This window comes from Chiloscyllium punctatum, chromosome 3 (assembly GCF_047496795.1).
Source record: "Chiloscyllium punctatum isolate Juve2018m chromosome 3, sChiPun1.3, whole genome shotgun sequence".
NCBI classification, from domain to species: domain Eukaryota; kingdom Metazoa; phylum Chordata; class Chondrichthyes; order Orectolobiformes; family Hemiscylliidae; genus Chiloscyllium; species Chiloscyllium punctatum.
Window position 1 is genome coordinate 114,261,770 of NC_092741.1, and position 19,702 is coordinate 114,281,471.

Genomic DNA, 19,702 nt, shown 5'->3' on the forward strand with positions numbered 1-19,702 from the left:
CCAGAGATGCTTCAATGAGGGTGCCCCTGAGCCCAATCATTCATGCAAGATAGCAACAAGCTTAACTGATAGTTTTTGATATCTGGGAGACCCACTCCTCCAAATCTGTAAGGTAACTGCAACTTAGTCAATTTAATTAGAGGCCACTTTTGATACCAGATAAAAGAACTGAACCAGTCGTTCAGTCTTCTTAATGTTTGCTCAGTAAAAAGCAGAGGAAGCATTCACACAGGATACAACAGGCGGGGCAGAATGTTCATTTTAATGAGGGCTATCCGACCTATCCAAGAGATCAGAAGCACCTCCCATCTACGAAGGTCCTGCTGGATTCTGTTGGATAAATGGGGAAAATTGGCTTTAAATAGCCAATTAAAAATGGGAGTAACAAATATATCTAAGTAGAGAAAGCCCTCCCCGACCATCTAAAGGAGTACAAAGATCCGCCCTCAGGATCAGGCACTCTCAGGAGACCACCCATGGGCATGGCCTCTGACTTCGCAAAATTGACCTTATCACCAGAGAAGCCACTAAATACATTGATGCATTGCGTCAGCTGTGGGACTGAGACTGTTGGGTTTGATAAGATGACAAGAATGTCATCAGCATACAGTGCGACCTTTTGTGACTTTGACCCCACTTCTGGAGCGGTTATATTGGGATCCCTGTGTATTGCCTCCGCCAGTGGCTCGATCACCAATGTGAGAAGCAATGGTGACAAGGGACAGCTCTATCGACTGCCCCTGCAAATATTAAAATTGCTTGACTGTATACCACTGGTGAGGACGGTGGCAAGAGGATCACTATACAAAACCTGGACCCACCTGATGAAGGTCTGTCCCAGGCCAAAACGCTGCAAAGTATAAAAAAGATATGGCCACTCGACCCTGTCAAATGCTTTTTCCGTATCTAAGGAGATCACCAATCCCTGTACTGTTGACATACTTGGAACACATTACGTAATCTTCTGACATTATCTGTTGACCTGCAACCTTTTATGAACCCAGTCTGGTCCTCCTCAATGATGGTGGGCAGTGCAGTTTCTAGCCTTAACGCCAGAGTCTTAGATAGGATTTTGAAGTTGACATTCAGGACTGAAATGAGCCTGTAGGAAGCACAATCCTCCGGGGCCTTCCCTTTAAGGATGAGGGAGATGTTCGGTTCTCCTGGAAATGGTGGGAGGACGCCATGACTATGTGAGTCATTAAGCATATTAAGTCCTGACAATATCCTCAAATTCCTTATCGGACTCACTGGGAAGTCTGTCAGGACCCAGTGCCTTTTCATTCTGGAGCGGTCTCACAGCCTCCTGCACCACTTGCGCTGACAATGGGACATTGAGGAGAGACTCTTGTTCAGGGGTCACTCCCGGTAGATCCAAATTCTTAAAAAAAAAGACTCCACCCTAACCCACCTGCTCTCACAGCTTTCAGATTGGTATAATTCAGAGTAAAATTTCCAGAAAGCTGCATTAACCCTTTTCGAATTGTAGTCAAATTTCCAAATGTCCTCTCTGATCGAGGTAATGGCTTGCAGGGCACTCCTTTTCCTAGCAAGGTATGCTAGGTACTTGCCCGGGTTATCCCCATGCTCAAACAGCCCTTGACTTATTCTTAATCATTAAATACACTGGGGCATGATTGGAAATAGGATATTGCCAATTGTACATTATGCCATCGAACCCAGATGTGTTGCAGGGGTCAGAAAAAGATCAATCCTGGTGGCATTTGTGAGTTCAAAAAGAATGTGAAGTTTCTGCCAGTAGGGTGCAGGTGCCTCCAAACATCTACCAACCCAAAATTCAGCACACAAATCCCTTCATTGTTAAGATTGCAAAGATGATATTGGAAAGCCTTTGGGCAATCTGTCTACCGTAGGGTCGATGAGACAACTGAAATCCCCTCCTCTGATAATATGTTGAGATGCAAGGTTACCCAGTCTAGAAAGCGTGTCTGTCAAGAATTTAAGGGGGTGGGTCAGAGGACAGTGAACATTTAAGATCCCCATGTATCAAAGCTTGAAGGATTATAATGCACTCTAACAACTTAAATGGGAGATTCTTCCTAACTAAAATGGCCACCCCTCTGCTCCTTATATTGAAAGATGAAAACTAAACCCATTTTTTTTTGCAGCTTCAAATGTTCTGCATTTTCCAAGTATGTTTCTCGTAATAAGGCAACATCCACCCTCTCCCTTTTAAGGCTGGGAAGTACCTTCTTCCTCTTGACTGGCAAATGAGTACCCTTAATATTCCAGGTGCACTACTTCAGCACATCCTTAGCCATAACCTTCTATAGCATCATTTAGACTCCAGAGAGGAAGAACCCGAACTACAGATTGCTGAGCTTTCATGCAAAAGAATCCACAAAACCCAAAAACTACACAGACTAAAATAACGACAGCCAATAAATCTCACAAAAACTGTTTTTCTGTTTTGCTGTGTACAAAACAAAATTGCCAAAGGCACTGATTGGAGTAATTTACCCCCCATTCAAAGGGGATACTGAGACATCCTACAACCCGACTTACCATCCCAAATGTCTTCTCAGCTCCTACCAGCTAGGGTTGCACCAGATACACTGACCAACCAGTCGAGAAAAAAAAACACAGGAGCAAGGTCAGTACAAGGGACAAGTAAACAAAAATAAATGTCACCCATCCTGGAACATAACTGAGCGATTAAAGATAAATATTCTATTCATCCCGGATATCACTTCAAAGCAACTTATTGCCAGAAAGAGGACTCCACTTAGTCCTTTTCAAAGAAAAACAAACCCAAACGGCTCTGTCCACTATATCTATTTGGCTGCTTGACTCAAGTCAACTTGTCCACAAAGTTCTTCGCTTTCTATGGTGAGTCGAACAAAATGTATGGATCCATTATGATTGATCCAAAGCACCGCTGGATATCTTAGAGGATACTGGATCCCAAGTTCTCTCAATCTGCTCTTGACGCCATCGTAGGACTTCCTTTTTCAGACCACTGCTGCACAGAAGTCTGGAAAAAACACGACCCCTGGAGCCGCCACATACCAACACCCTCTAATCCCTCCCCTGGCCCTCTGCTCAACTTTATAATAATGGAACCTTACCAGGACAGGATGTGGGCAGTGATCTGCACCTGGCTTTTGTACCACAATCCAGTGTGCGCTTTGTTATCCTTCCCTTCTCAACATCCAAACCAAGGAACTGCAGGATGCACTCCACCAGCTGCTTGCTTTCCGTCCCCTCCGTTATGCCAACAACGCATAGGCTCTTTCTTCTGGCAGACATAGGAGCCAACTTCTCTTAGATTTTTTTCCTGGATGTGCCTCGCACGACCTCTCAAGATTTGGCCAGTTCCTCAACCAGGGTGTGGTGAGTAAGCGAGTCCGTTGCTTCAGAGGGCTGGGCTGTAGCCCCAGCCTTGGGGGAGCTTCTTCCTTTTATTGGCATTCTCCAATTGCAACAACAAAGGTAAGCCGATTTTTTGGGGTTTCTAACTCCTTAACTGTATTTTTACTCACAGTAAAGTGGTTGCAATGGGTTCTAGCTCTGTTGTGTCGGTGTTGCAGCGTGGAGTCCAGCAAACGCAATCCCAACAGGACGCCGCCATCTTGGATCCCCCCATCAGTTGATTCTTAATTCCAGATTTTTTTTTTAAACTGAATTCAAATCTCACCAACTACCATGGCGGGATTCAAACCCAGGTCTCCAAAATATTATTCTGTGTTTCTGGATTAATAGTTGAGTGATGATACCACTCGACCATCGCCTTCTCTGGTGGCCTATGTTCCTCTAAACCTTTCTTATTTATATACCCATCCAGATAATTTTTAAATGTTATTGTACCCATCTTCATAGCTTCCTCTGGCAGGTCGCTCTATACACACACCATCTACGTGGAAAAAAAAGGTACCCTTTAGGCCCCTTTTAATTCTTTTGGCTCTCACTTTAACCTATGCCCTCTAGTTTGGACTCCCCCTCCCTGGGGAAAATACCTTTTCTATTTACCCTATCCATGCCCCTCAATTTTATAAACCTCTCCCCTCAGTCTCTCATACCCATCCAGATAGCTTTTAAATATCACGATTGTACCAGGCTCCACCACTTCCTCTGACAGCTCATTGACGTGCACCACCCTCTGCATGAAAAAGTTGTCCCTTCGGTCCCTTTTAAATCTATCCTCTCGCATATTGCTCCTATACCCTCCAGTTTGGACTCCCCCCACCCTAGGGAAAGAATCTTGTCTACGGACCCTCATGATTTTATAAACCTCTCCCCGCAGCCAAACAATCCAAGGTAAATAACCCCAGCCTCTCCAACACCAGCAACATTCCTGTAAATCCTTTCTGAACTCTCAAGTTTCACAACATCACCCCCCCCCCCCCATCTATATCAACGGAACTGAGGTTAAGAGAGTGAAGAGTATCAAGTTCCTCGGAGTGACGATAATGGACAATCTGCCCTGGACTTCACATGCGGATGCGACGGTTAAGGTGGCACCAACAACACCTCTTCTTCCTCAAGTGGCTCAGGCTCACCAACTACTACAGATGCACTATTGAAAGCATACTGTCCAAATGCATAACAGCTTGGTATGACAACTGCTCTGCCCAGGACCGTAAGAAACTACAGAAGGTGGTGTGCACAGCTCTGACTAATCACGGGAGACAATCTTCCATTCGTGGACTCCATTTACATGGCACACTGTCACGGAAAGGCTGCCAACATCATAACAGACTCCTCCTCAGTAATGATCTCCTACAACCCTTCCATCAGGAAAAAGATACAGAGGCCTGATCACGCACCAGCAGCTTCAAAAACAGCTTCTTCTCTAGCCTCAAATAACGCTGACCTTGCTAACATGCTCTTGCCTAGTGCACACCCTGTGCAATGTAACTTGTGTGCCTCTGTCTTAGTCTCTCTGATCTTTACATCCTTGGTCATCATGATCTGCCTGTACTGCTTGTTAAAAATGCTTTTCACCGTACTTTGCTACACGTGACAATAAACCAATCTTTCCTAAAGCAGGGAAACCAGAATTGAATACACTTTTCCAAAAGTGGCCTAACTAATGTCCTGGACAGCCACAGCATGACCTCCCAACTTCTACATAACACAATAAGCTATGCAACAGGAAGTAGCAAGCAAGTAACGTTTCAAAGTTTACCACCACACAGTACCACCAAAGACTTCATCCAGGTCCACAATCTTTTGGCAAAAGACAGATGTGGTTGTTAAGTTGCTTCCTGCCTCAGGAAGTAAAACTTTTGGAGTTTCCTCCAGCCACCCTTTTGTAGCGTAATGCATGAGAAACTAAGGAAGTCTTTTTGCTGCATGCTTAGGATCTTCAAATTATGTCAGTTGGACACTCCTACTAATTAGAAACTTTTCTCCAATCACAAATTGCGGCCAGGTATTGGCAGGTGGGTAAATTCAAGGAGGGTATGGGATATTGATATCACGCACAATATCACCACCAGAGTCAGAGTCATTCAGCTCCTCTTCTTATTACAGCTTTCACCCATATCTGGGCAAAGAACCGAATGCCAGAGGCAAGATAAAAAGCAACAGGTTACAGAACAAGCTATCAAAAACTTTGTTTTAAGTTCAGCAAGTTATGATGCATCAAATGAATCTAACTTAACTGTTTGAAATGTGAAATAAAAGCAAAGCTGGAAATACATAATAGGTCACTGCGAATCTTTGAAAAGAATGGACAGTTAGCTTTCAAAGAATTAGGACAAAAAAAAAACTTAACAAGCAAATCATTATCTTTCTTTGGTCACAATGTGGATTACAGAGTTAAAAGAGGAGACAGATGGTGGGCAGGAGAACCTATCCATATTATTAGACAAAAGTAACAAGCAGGAAAAGACCAACCAGACCATCATAGTGAAACAGCAGCTTTAGAGTCAACTGAAATAAGCAAAAGCAACTCTCAACTCTAAAAGGAAAAAGAAATACTCTTGAATATTCCTATCTGACATTCCTGGAATTGTCATCGATAAGACAATGTGGTGAGCCACCTTTTGAATTGCTACAGTTCTGCTTTTAATCTCATACCACGTTGACCATTTCTTTGCTCTCTCTGGATTTTGAAGTCCTGGGACTTCCTTCCTCACAACACTATAGGTGTACTTGTAAAACAGTAGTTCAAAAGGCAGCTGTGAACTTCAATTCAGGCTGGACAATAAACACCGACCCTGCCAGGAACATCCACATCTCAATCAAATAATAAACAAGTGTCTTAAGAAATAACACTTGGCCAATGTGATTGATTTCAATGACCAAGGGGGCGGTATTGGACAGAAATTTTCAGGAATGTTTCTTTATTCCTGTAGGTTCCTGCTTTTCTTTGCTTGCTCCAGTTGATTCCAAGGCTCTGGTGGAAAGGTTGGGAGAAGAGTTTATCTCAGATTACCCGGTGGCCACTATTATTATTGCTAAATAATTTCTGTGCAGCTGGTTCCTCTTCCCATCCCTTGTTTTCAACCCAACCCAACCACAAACACCTAGATTCTTCTTCTCCTCCTCAGTGAGCCATATTATGGCCCAACAAAAATTATAGTCAGAAATAAATTGCCAGAAGATAGATACCTGGTACTTTCAGCCACACATCAACACATCTTCTTGCTTCTTCTGTTGCAGGCTGTCCTTGAATGAATTCCAATTCTTGCATGCCGTGAGCATGCTGTGAATCCACTTTCTCCTGCAAAAACACACACTATTAGAACCTAAGAGGTAAAGTCGCCGATAATAACCAACAAATTGGATCGACAGGGCAGGTGATAAAGAAGCATATCCAATAAAATAACCTCTGAAAAATAAATGATCCAGAAACTCTCCTTCTAAATAAATATTTAAATTGAATGTAACACTACTTAAATGCTATGGAAAGCCATGGTCTTGACAGACTTCATTTGAGAACATGTGATGGTATGCTGAGGGGATGTTTCCTCTCTCAGAATCTAGAAACGGGGGTAAACCTTCAAAATAAAGAACCTCGTACTAAGATGGACATAAAAGGGAATTTATTCTGTCAGCAGGTCATTAATCTTTTCAATTCTCTTCGTCAAAGAGCACTGGAGGTTGGGCCAATGAATAAATTCAAGTCCAAGTTAAACAGAATTTTGAGCTACAAAGGAAACAAAGGTTATAGAGGAGGGGTGCATACAGGCAGCAAAATGGAATTAAGGTCATTCACTATCAGATTAACCATGATCTCGGTGTTCCCATGTTGCATTCACCTTCATTTTAAAGAGAACACACTCAGCAGGTCTGTCAGTTATGATCTCCATTTTATGAAGAGGATAAAGAGGGAAAAGTATAATGATTCACAAGATTTTTACCACTACAATGGTCAAGAGAAACCGAACATATTGGGACTAGGTCTCGAACTTATTGTCTCTAAAATATTAAGATACTTATCCACTATCTAGTGCTGAATAAACACAAATTTCCTCCACTGAAGTTTGGGAAGGTTGAAGTAAGTTCCTTCAATCCCCACCACAAACTCTGCTCTCTCCCTGGCGATTGTCTGAAGCTGAATCAGATTGTTAACAACCTAAGTGTCATGTTTTACCGGCAATGAGCTTGCGACCTTATGATCAGATTTCTTCCCTCCACCTCTGGACACTCACCAGACTTTAGCTTGCCTTAGCTCGTGTGCTGTTAGAATCCATATTCCTGCCTTTGTCGCATCCAAACTTTGCTATTCCAATGAAATGCAGGCCAAGTTCCAAGGTTCCTCTGTTCATAAATTTGAGCTTGTTTGAAGCAATGCTGCCCATGTCCTAACTCACACCAAGTCTAAGCTCCATTTGAGTTCAGTAACGGGTCAGCATTAAAATCCTCACTCTGGTTTCCAAATCCTTTTACAGTCTCATCCCTGCCTGCAAAAGTATTATCAATCGCACCATCAAGACAGACTGTTAAAAGTCAAGCAGTCTAGTCAGAAACTATAAATTATGCTTTTCCAAACATAAACCAAGGAAGAAAAGGAGGAAGAATTGGCAGAAAGGAAATATATATCTCCTATATAAAAATCAGACCCATCCAATATCATATCCAACATATTAACTAATGCCTTCATTTAACACCCAGGAAAAACTCTAAAGTACTGTACACATAAATCCAGATACTATTTGACAAATAAAAGGGCTTGACAAGGAAACTGCACGAAACTGGAGTCAGAGCTGGAAGGCCAGCTTCTCCTTAAGAGGTAGTTCACATTCTAACAGCAGATTCAATGGATCCACCTCACTAAATAAGCCTTGTGAATCTTTCAATCACCTTCTACTGTAAATTACAAGCAATTCAGAAAAACCCAAAGTTTTACAACATCTCACGATGCAGTTAAAAGCAAACTAAATTAACCAAGCAACAACTGGATTCAAATTGGTAAGTTATCAAGAGTCTAATTCTGGTATGGTATGATGTCATTTGGGGTCAAATACAGGGGTCCCATGAAGTTTTGTTACCAGCCACGTTGTAAAAACTCAGATTAACAAACATGTTAATTGCCTCTAGTGGGTATGAGACAGAGTTGAGAGAGGGACATTTCAATGAAATGCACAATTAGCTGATGTTGTAAAAGTTACGGCCTTCAGTCAAATAAGTCTTACCAGCAGAGGTTCTCAAAAAGGTGGTCGGTTAAAGTTTCCCATTTCAAAACAATGACAATTACCTAGCTCCCATCTGAATTAAACTGTGAAGTTCTCATTAGACAACGTGCTGCATGTGAACAAAGGAGGCAATTAATCCATCAAGCCTGTGCCATCTCTCTGTACAAACCAGCAAGTCTTATTCTTCTGCTTTATCCCCATAACTCAAAGTTTACATTGTTTACTTCAGTGAAGTTGCCTTCAAGCTATACAACCATGAGGCAACTACAGATGCACTAATGTCCTCTCGTGCACCAACTGGACTGCTTTTAAACAGGATTAAAGATTGCTTGTTTTTTGGCACACAGTTACTATCAATTCATAGATTTTATGGCCAATACAAAGTACTATTGGCCAAATGAATAAAACAGCAATTGCGTTGTATTAACAGGCTCAAATCAATTTTAAAAAGTGATTGCTTAATACACAAGATTCTTTCTCTCCAATTCTATTCGAGTACTCACATGACAAGAATATTTTGCACACCTGTTCAAACCCAGCCCAGTTTTCTTTTTACCACTTTCAATAATTCAAGGAATTTAGACTGCTGAAACACTTAGGAGGATTTAAGCAGGTCAAACTGACAGCATTTCAGTAATTTCAAGAATCAAACCAAGAGATTAAAACAACAGAAAATGCTCAGGAGATAAGAACAGCATTTACTCAATAAATGCACCTAAGAATCACAGCAGAAGCTGCCCCCTGCCCCACCTCTTTCCTCAACCAGGGTACTCATCAACACAAAATGCTCAAGAACATCACGGGCACACACCTTAATCAGCCACTAGTGCAGAAATACTGTCAAAGTGACAGCACTTGGCCGTAAGAGATAGGAAGAGGAGTAGGCCATTCAGCCCCTTGAGCTTGCTTCTGCCACCTTTCAGCAGGATTATGGCTGATCTGATATTCCTTATATCCACTTTCCTGCTTTTCTCCCCCTGATTTCTGCCTCAATTCCCCCACTGATCAAAAATCAATCTATCCCTGCCTTAAATATGCAGAAGGATTCTGCTCACGGCTCTGTGGCCAGGAGTTCCAAGAGTCACAACCCTCAGAGAAAACATTTCTCATTTCAGTCTTAAATTCGCACCGTTGTATTCTGAAACTGTTCTCTCTGATCAGAGATTCTCCCAAGAGGAGAAACATTCTCTCAGCATTTACCCTGTCAAGTCCCTCAAGAATATGTTTCATTGAGATCATATCTCATTTTGAACTCGTGAGCAGAGTCCCAACCTGTTTAAGCCCTTGCTCCTCAGACACTCATTCCAAATCAGGAATCATCCCAGTGTACTTTCTCTGAACTGGGCCAACGGGCTGAGAAGGAGCAGATGGAGTTTAATTTAGATAAATGCAAGGTGCTGCATTTTGGGAAAGTAAACCTTAGCAGGACTTATACACTTAGTGGTAAGGTCCTAGGGGGTATTGCTGAACAAAGAGACCTTGGAGTGCAGGTTCAGAGCTCCTTGAAAGTGGAGTCACAGGTAGATACGATAGGTATGCTCTCCGTTATTGGTCAGAGTCTTGAGTACAGGAGTTGGGAGGTCATGTTGTAGCTGTACAGGATGTTGGTTGGGTCACTTCTGAAATATTGCATGAAATTCTGGTCTCCTTCCTATTGGAAAGTTGTTGTGAAACTTGAAAGGCTGCAGAAAAGATCTACAAGGATGTTGCCAGGGTTGGAGGATTTGAGCGATAGGGAGAGGTTTTCCATGGAGAGTTGGAGGCTGGAGGAGTGGCCTGGATAGAATAAATAGACAAAATCTATTTCCAGTGAGACAGAAAATAAAGACACCTTTATGAAGGGTTTATTTTGTTTTCACTATCAAAAAAACACCTGTGTGGCTAATTGAATATTGGAAGCAAGGGCAACGCTAACACCAAAAAGGGAGGTGGGGTGGGGGGGGGGGGGGAAGAAGAGAGGAGTGCTATAGAGAGGGGGGGTAGGTTCTTCCTCTCATACGCCAACTCCCTAGAAATAAGTGCCAATGTACCATTAGCTTTCCTGATTAGCTGCTGCACCTATGTGCTAGTTTTTTGTTTCATACACAAGCATCCTCAAGTCCTTTTATATTGCAGCTTTCTGCAGTTTAAATAGTATTGTTCTCCCTTACAAAATGAACCTTACATTTTCCCAGTTACAGTATACCCCATTTGCCAAGTGTCGGAGAACTTAATTATCCAATCAATATCTCTCTATAAACTGTATCCCTCTCACAATCTGTTTTTCTATTTATTGATACTTTCTTTATATCCATACAGTACATTTGCTTCTTTCCACAAGTCATTAATAAATATTGCAAATAGTTGCTGTCCCAGCAGTGATTCTGATGAAACCCCATTGGTTACACATTGCAAACCTGAAAGAACGCTCTATCCCAATTTGCTGTTTCCTGCCCATTATACAATTCTCCATCCACGCCTATATACTACCTCCAATACCACCAGTTCTTATCTAATGACTTAACCATTTGGAAAGTATTTTGTTGAATGCCTTCTCGATGTTCAAATACAGCACATCTACTGGTTCCCCTCTATTCAGTCCTCGAAAAACTTGCGTAAAATTGTCAGACAATTTCCCTTTCATGAAACCTTGCTAATTCTGCTTGATTTTCCAAATGCGTTATTACTTTGATTCCAATAAATGTTCAGCTAATCAGCATAGTTTTTTGCCTCCCTCCTTTTGTTACATGGATTGATTTCTGGAAAATTTCAACCAATGCATCCACTAACTCTGAAGCTGCTACTTTTAGGATCCTCAGATACAAATCATCTGGACCAGGTGGGCTTATTTGCCTTTAGCCCCATTAGTTTGCAAAATACTGCTCTAGTGATGATGACAGTACTCAATCCCTCTCCCATATTCTTCAGTATTAATGGGATTTTTGAAGTATCATCCACCATAAAGACTGATGCAAAATACCTGCACAACTCCGCTGCTATTTCCAACATGGAATAACTATCTCCCTGGATTCATTTTCTAATGGGTCTATGTTCACTTTGATCTCTCTCTTCCAATTTATATCTTTACAAAATAGTTTTTACTATTCCTTGTGAGATTGCCCTTTAGTTTTATTTTTTTTTAATTTCCTTTACTGGATTCTGAATTTATCCCACTTTGGAGCTAATCACTGACTTCTGCCTCTGTATATGCTTTATCTTTCAACTTTATACAATCCTTAAAGTCTTTGGTTAGCCATGGTTGATTTATCCCTCTCAGAATCTTTCTGCCTTACTGGAATATATTTTTGATGAGTCGGGAATTACTTCCTGAAATGTCTGCTTGTTTACTGCTTTTCCTGCTCATCTGCTTGCCCAGTCCACTTTAGTTAACTCCATCCTCATTTCACTGTAATGCCCTTCATGTTAGAAGTTATTTCCAATGCAAGCTTCTCACACTCAAACTGAATATTAAATTCTTTCATGTTATGACCACTACTACCTGGGGCATCTTTTACTTAGTGGTGATTTATTAATGTCTATTTAACCATTACCTATTACCAGGATACCTGTTCCTAGTTGGCTTCATGGCATACTGCTCAAGGAAACTAGCAATAACATTAGCAAATTTGCTGATGACACAAAGCTAGGTGGTAGGGTGAAATGTGATGAGGATGTTAGGAGATTACAGGGTGACCTGGACAAGTTAGGTGAGTGGGCAGATGCATGGCAGATGCAGTTTAATGTAGATAAATGTCTGGTTATCCACTTTGGTGGCAAGAACAGGAAGGCAGATTACTACCTCAATGGTATCAAATTAGGTAAAGGGGCTGTTCAGAGAGATCTGGGTGTTCTTGTCCACCAGTCAATGAAGGCAAGCATGCAGGTACAGCAGGTCGTGAAGAAGGCTAATAGCATGCTGGCCTTCATAACAAGAGGGATTGAGTATAGAAGCAAAGAGGTGCTTCTGCAGCTGTACAGGGCCCTGGTGAGACCACACCTGGAGTACTGTGTACAGTTCTGGTCTCCAAATTTGAGGAAAGACATTCTGGCTATTGAGGGAGTGCAGCGTAGGTTCACGAGGTCAATTCCTGGAATGGCAGGATTGCCTTACACGGAAAGACTGAAGCGACTGGGCTTGTATACCCTTGAGTTTAGAAGACTGAGAGGGGATCTGATTGAAACTTATAGGCTTATGAAAGGACTGGACACTCTGGCAGGAGGGAACATATTTCCGTTGATGGGGGAATGCCGAACCAGAGGACACAACTTAAAAATACGGGGTAGACCATTTAGGACAGAGATGAGGAGAAACTTCTTCACCCAGAGAGTGGTGGCTGTGTGGAATGCTCTGCCCCAGAGGGCAGTGGAGGCCCAGTCTCTGGATTCTTTTAAGAAAGAATTGGATAGAGCTCTTAAAGATAGTGGAGTCAAGGGGTATGGAGATAAGGCTGGAACAGGATACTGATTAGGAATGATCAGCCATGATCATATTGAATGGCGGTGCAGGCTCGAAGGGCAGAATGGCCTACTCCTGCGTCTATTGTCTATTGTCATTTTTGTAGCTACCCTTTCCAACTTATATGGCTCAATCAAGATTAAATTCACCCATAATTATTGCTCTATCCTTTTTAACATGTTACCATTTGTTGATTTGTTCACTTTCCTACAACGTGGTTATTGTTGGGGGTCTATACACTACTCCTACCAATGACTTCTTTTCTTTGCTGTTATTTACCTCCAGTCAAGTGGACTGTACATCATTTAATCCCATGACCATTTCTCACAACTGTTTTTATTTCATCTCTTAACAGCACTATTCCACCACCTTTTTCTCCCCTCCTGTCTTTGCAAAAGGTCAAATATCCTTAAATGTTAAGTATCTCAGTTCCAATCTTCTCGTGACCATGAGATCATGTCCATTTACCGCTATTTGTGCTGTTGGTCCGAATACCTTATTCAGAATTCTTTGTACTAGTGTACAAAGATAGCCTTTCGGCTGACCTTTTCGCCATTTTTAATCAGCCTCACTTTTATTTGTACTTTGGCCCCATATGCTACTTGCCCTTGATTCCCTGTCAACTGGTTTTCACCTTTTACTGTTTTTTTAAAATTGTGGTCCTTAGTTCTCTTTCCCTTCTAACCCTGCTTCGGTTGCTCTCACCACCCATTCTAGTTTGTACTGGTCACAATCTCACTAACAAATACTTGCCCTCGGATATCAGTCCTGGTTCTGCTCATGTATAACCTGTCCAGTTTGTACTGGTCCCACCTCTCCCAAAGCTGATTGCCATGTTCTGGGAATCTGAAACCCACCCCCTTGTACAATCTTTCCAGCCACGTATTCATCTATCCTGTAATTTCTATGTTATTTTGCATCTCAGCAACCCTGAGATCACAAACTTTGAGGTCCAATGTTCAATTTACCTCCTAACTCCCTATATTCCTTAGAACCTCATTGCTTTAGTTTAAACCGATGTCATTGATACCATAACCACTGGCTGTTCACCTTTATGTTGTCTTGTAACTGTTGAGACATCCTTAACCCTCTTGCCATGGAGGCGATGTATGCCCCTGGAGTCTTGTTTGTGGCCACAGAAACACTCATCTATTCCCCTTACAATTGCATCCCCTGTAACTACTGCATTCTCAAACTTTCTCCTCCTCCCCGTGCAGCATAGCTAACCATGGTGCAACAAATTTGGCTGTTACTGATTTACTTTACTATTTCCCTCACTTGTGTTTTCTCTCTCTCTCACACATACACAAACACATGCACACACCACAGTCAGTGTTATGATCCCAGCTGATGGAAATATTGGCCAGGTCAGATCCCAAAGAGAAATCGGACTTGATAGACCACAAGTTTTATTTTTACAATTTGTTTACTATGGGTGGCCAGTGACTAAACTCACAAGCTTCCAATGTATTTCTAACAAACAAAGTTTATTCTAACAAAAAAAGGTTTACGCAGTACAACATCTATTTGAAACAGTCTTATTAAAATTAACAGAAATAAAAAGGTTCCACCTTATTGCCTTGATCAACAATCTAGATACACAAATCTCAGTGAAGAATCACCCTGTTTTCAATTTCAATTTAAAGGCCTGGACAGTAGGATGAATGTACTTGGTTTCTTTTCTGCATTCAATTTGTTTTAGTTAATGACTCAATGAGGCTCTTAAACAAATGACTATCACAGCTCATTTATTTCTTAACATGGGTTCTTAAAGCTCCTCCTCAATAGCCTTCTGTTTCTGGAGTTCTTATCTAACTGACATTAACCCACTCAGGACCTATTTTCTTCTGCACTATTTTTGAGACTGTTAAACTGTGCTGAAGTTACAGGTCTATTTCTCTCTGAATGACTTGCCTCTCACCCTGAAAGAAACCTGCACACTCATGGCCATTCTTGATGCTTGTTTTTTCCAAAAAGAAACTTGTTTCTGTGTCTGTCCCCTCTGTCAGAAGCACCTTGTTGCTAGGATATAGCCAAAATTTTTCTTTTACCCTTTTCCAAAAGTACTGGATTAATGACCTCAAAAGATTTTATAAGTCTCATTTAAATGGATACCAACACATTTCAGAAAACCCTTCACCAGTCTCAGAAATTAGTCTTTTTTAAAAACACATATACACTCATTAAAATGCAAATCAAACATAAAACTATATACTGTTCTGTCCACTTTAGAAACCAAGTTTCCTGATAGTAATAATGGCAAAACATGAACCACATAACAGTCTAGCATAAGCTGTTTATCCCACAGTTGCCAGAGCTGTTGTCCAGGTAACCTTAGGGAAATGCCTCTCCATTCTCTGCAGGCTAATTTCTAGCAAAGAAAAAACAAATTTGCAGGTCCCAATGAGGAGTCATGACTGACGCACAGCGGCTGGTGAGTTGGCATCTCTTACCTCCTCTAGCCCACAACCCTCTAAGATCTCTGCACTGAATGTGGCCTGTAGAAATCCAGTGTTCTCCGAAAAAACAGCAGTTGCTGTTGGATCGATCAACTGAATTGCTGATGATTAAAATCCATAGATTGAGAGGGAGTTATCATGACGACTAAAACAGGCTTCAGATTAACACCAGTGACAGAGATTCAATTTCTGTTCTGGCCAGGACAGACTTGTGACCTGACTCCTCAACGTGAGTGAACAGCAATGTTAAACCACCACTGAGAAAACCGCGAATACAAATTATTCAGCATGAATCATCGTTGGATAATGGGCCACGTTCTGCATTCTGACACAGTATACATTGAACAATAATCTACTGGTGGTACAGTACCAAAGAACATGGAGAAAAAGTGGAGAACTGCAGTGAAGTACAGATCAGACATGAACTGACTGAATAGCACAATTGGTTTAAGTTTATGCAGAAAGAAACAATAGCTTTAAAACTTTAAATGTTTCTCTCACTTCAAAACGGCATCTTTCACTTGCTGTCAGCAAGTGTACAGAAGGCTACTTGTAATATGGAAATATGCTTGATTTGTTTTACCTAATTGCTTTCTCGAAATCAATCACTACACCAACTCCTGATGTCTTTCAAATGTATCGCCAGACCTTTCAGAGAATGCACTTTAAATGCTGACTCATTGAACTACTTAAACGTACCTCTGCCAATCAGTTAGTAAAATGTAAAAACTGAGAGCACCTTTCACAACCTCAGGAAATCCCAAAAAACATTTCAGGTGTTGCCACTCTTATAAAGTAGAAAACAGCCAATTCCTCTCCTCTTTTTGCCCCTTGATTATTTAGTAGTTTTGGGATGCTACTAGTCACTTCTATTGTGAAGGTTGACACAAAAGTATATACTTAACCTCTCAGCCATTCCTGCCCGACTTTATAATTTTCACAGCCTTGTTCTCCAATGGGCCTATGTTAACTGCAGTCTCTGTTACCCTTTTTTGAAAGGAGCTCTTGCTGTCCATCTTGATACTACTTGCAATTTTACCATCAATTGTCTTTATTCTTTTTGGTCCGGTTTTGTTGGTTTTCAAATCTTTGCCAATCCTGGCTTACCCAATAATCTCTTCCATATTGTATGCTCTTTCCACAATTTGATATTATCGTTAACTTTGCTGATTAACCATTGGCTCAATATATTCCTTCTGTCACTGGGATGCAGCTTTGTTGTGAGCCATGAAACATCTTCTTAAACATCTGTCAATGTTCCTCAACTGTCTTTACTGCTAAACTCCTTTCCCAGTCCACTCCAGCTAGATCTGTCCTCACTGCTTTGTAAGCGTCCCTATTTAAGCTTTGTATAGCTGTTTCTCTTGTAAGTTTTAACTCTGAGCGGCAGAACATTTCAGAGATAGTGATGATTGCATCAAAAGGTTCAAGTTGTTGGAGGTGAATGACATTCAACAATCCAGGGTTAGAAAAATCAACTGGCAGAGAACTGACTCCAATGGGGCAAGAGCAGATCTGGGCAGAATGAATGGAACAAAAAAGGTAGAAAACACAGTAACTGAACAATGGCTACCTTCAAAGAGCAGATAATTTTGGTATAGTCAAAGTATAGCCCCTCAAATAGGAAAAGTAGGGTCCCCTGGATGACAAGGAGGTGGAAATAAAAATTAGAAATAAAAATTAGAAATAAAAATTAGAAATAAAAATTAGCTTACACGTGTAAGGCTGAAAATACAATAGAGAATAAAAAGCAATTCCGAAGTCTTAGAGAGGAGGAACAAGAAATTAGACCAGCAAAGTAGTAGGAGAAAATACTACTAATTTACAGAAGGGAATCCCAAGTCTTCTACAGGCATATACGTGGAAAAAGAATGGTTAAAGGATTTCTAGAACTGATAAAAGACCACAAAGGGAATCTACACACAACAGCAGGAGGCATGGTTGTGGTGTTAAACAAATACTTTGCAACGGTCTTTATGAAAAAGGGATTGATTCCAGGCCATGTTGACCAAGGAGGAAACGCATCACTAAAAGGACTCAAAATTAATAAGTAAGTAGTCTTAGATGGACTGCTGGCACTTAAAGTCGAGAGTGTGACACTGTAAAAGCACAGCAGGTCAAGCAGCATCCAAGGAGCAGGAAAATCAACGCTTTGAGCAAAAGCCCTTCATCAGGATGCTGCCTGACCTGTTGTGCTTTGCCAGCACCACACTCAACTCTAATCTCCAACATCTGCAGTCCTCACTTTTGGCGGCTAGCACTGAAAGCAGACAAGGTAGCAGGACCAGATGGTAAACATCCAAGGATTTAAGGAAAACGAGAGTAGAAACTACAGAGATGCTGGTCATAACCTTTCAGTCCTCCCTGGAGTACCACAAGACTGGAGAATTGTAAACATTACAGCCTTGCTCAAGAAGGCCCCAAAAGACAGCAATTACAGACCAGACAGTTTAACCAGTGGTGGGGAATCTTTTAGAACAAATTATTTGAGATGGAATTAGTAGTCACATTGAGAAAGGTGGGTTGATTGAGAGGAGTTAGCATGGATTTCTCATGAGAAAATCATGCTTAACTCACGAAGTTTCATGAATAGATAAATAAAGAGTCAATGAGATAAAACTTGATGTGTTATACACGGATTTCCTTAAGGCATTTGATACAGCGACACGTAAGAGACTTGTGAAGAAAGTTATAGCCATTGTATAAAAAGAAATATGGAAACAAAATTGGCTGAATGATAGAACACAGAATAATGATCAATTGACATTTTTCCAGCTGGACGAAGATTTGTGAAGGTCCAGCGAGGTCCATTTCGAGACCCTTGCTTTTTACCAACTGCTGTAAGATTCATAATATTAATTCTATTATATAGGTATTATATGTAAAGTTTTATATCTACCCCTACTGTTAGTATTCTTTCGTTAATGAGTTGTGAGCAATTTGTTTCTTAGTGCGCACTAGACATTCCTTTAATAAGGGGAAGGCCGCTTTACTATCTGAGACGAGTTAACTTGCACATTTTTATTTGAATCTTTTCCCCAATGCTTTTAATAATTTTGTATTTTTGTTCCATATGTGTATTTATAATTGTGTTGAAATCTGAAGGAACTTTTAACTAGAACCTATTTCTTAACATAGCAAATAACTTCAAAGAAACAATTAATTAGTGAAATGTCTGTCTGATTTCACAGCCATACCATGTCCAAGGCTGGTTACATACTGTCTTCTGGGATGCGATTTACTGCCTTTGTCCCGACTAACTCTTTTCACCTAATGGGACATCATTTCATTAATGAGAAATCACTGTCATAGTTTAATGAACTTGCCTGATCCTCTAGATCTTTACAAGCCATAATCCCATGAGTTCATTTGTGTTTGTTATCATGAAAGCTTGTGTTTGTTACAAATCTTCAAACTATCTGTCCTTGAACTTAACAAACTGTCTAACAAACCCTTTTGCAGCTGTTGTTTGTGCAGGACTCTCTTTCACCTTGGAATTACCCCTATAGAAAGGTACCATCATGTAAACTCATGATCTCACTTAAATTCTGGACCAGGCTTTTGATTCTGTTTAATAACTTGTCAGCCATTTTGTGTCTCTGTTATGGACAGCTTTGGTAGGAAGAACAGTGAAGGACAATATAAAACAAAATTCTAAATGGGGTACAATAGATGGACCTGGGTGCATATGTGCACAGATCATTCAATGTGGAGTGCAAATGAAGAGAGCAGTTAAAGCAAAGAGTGTCTGAGGCCTCTGACCTGCTCTTGTCGCCACTGTGTTTACATGCTGAGTTTCTGATCAATGGTAACCCCCCCAGCACATTGATAGCAAGGGATTCAGTGATGGTAACACCACTGAATACTAAAGGGTGGGTGGTTAGACTGTCTCTTATTCAAGATGGTTATTTCCTGGCATTTGTGAGATGCAAATGTTACCTAACACTTGCCAAAACAGGCCTGGATAATATCCAGATCTTGTTGCATTTGTTTGAACACAAATGGCTTCAGCGTCAGAGGAATTGTGAATGGTGCTGAACATGTGCAATCATCCCTACTTTTGACCTGATGGAGAGAAGGTCATTAATGAAGCAGCTGAAGATGGTTAGAGCTAAGACTCTACCCGGAGGAACTCCTGCAGAGGTGCCCTGGAGCTGAGATGACTGACCTCCAATGACCATCTTCTTTTGTGTTAGGTATGA

General features: G+C 41.1%; 1 protein-coding gene across 3 annotated transcripts in view; it reads right to left on the reverse strand.

The window, feature by feature from the left end:
* Positions 1-19,702, reverse strand: part of znf451 (zinc finger protein 451) — an 88,896-nt gene that overhangs the window by 41,933 nt on the left and 27,261 nt on the right. For all 3 annotated transcript variants that reach the window (XM_072558430.1, XM_072558423.1, XM_072558439.1), the window contains exon 5: positions 6,580-6,691. In XM_072558430.1, coding sequence (XP_072414531.1) covers positions 6,580-6,691 — 112 coding nt within the window. The remainder of the gene's footprint in view (positions 1-6,579; positions 6,692-19,702) is intronic.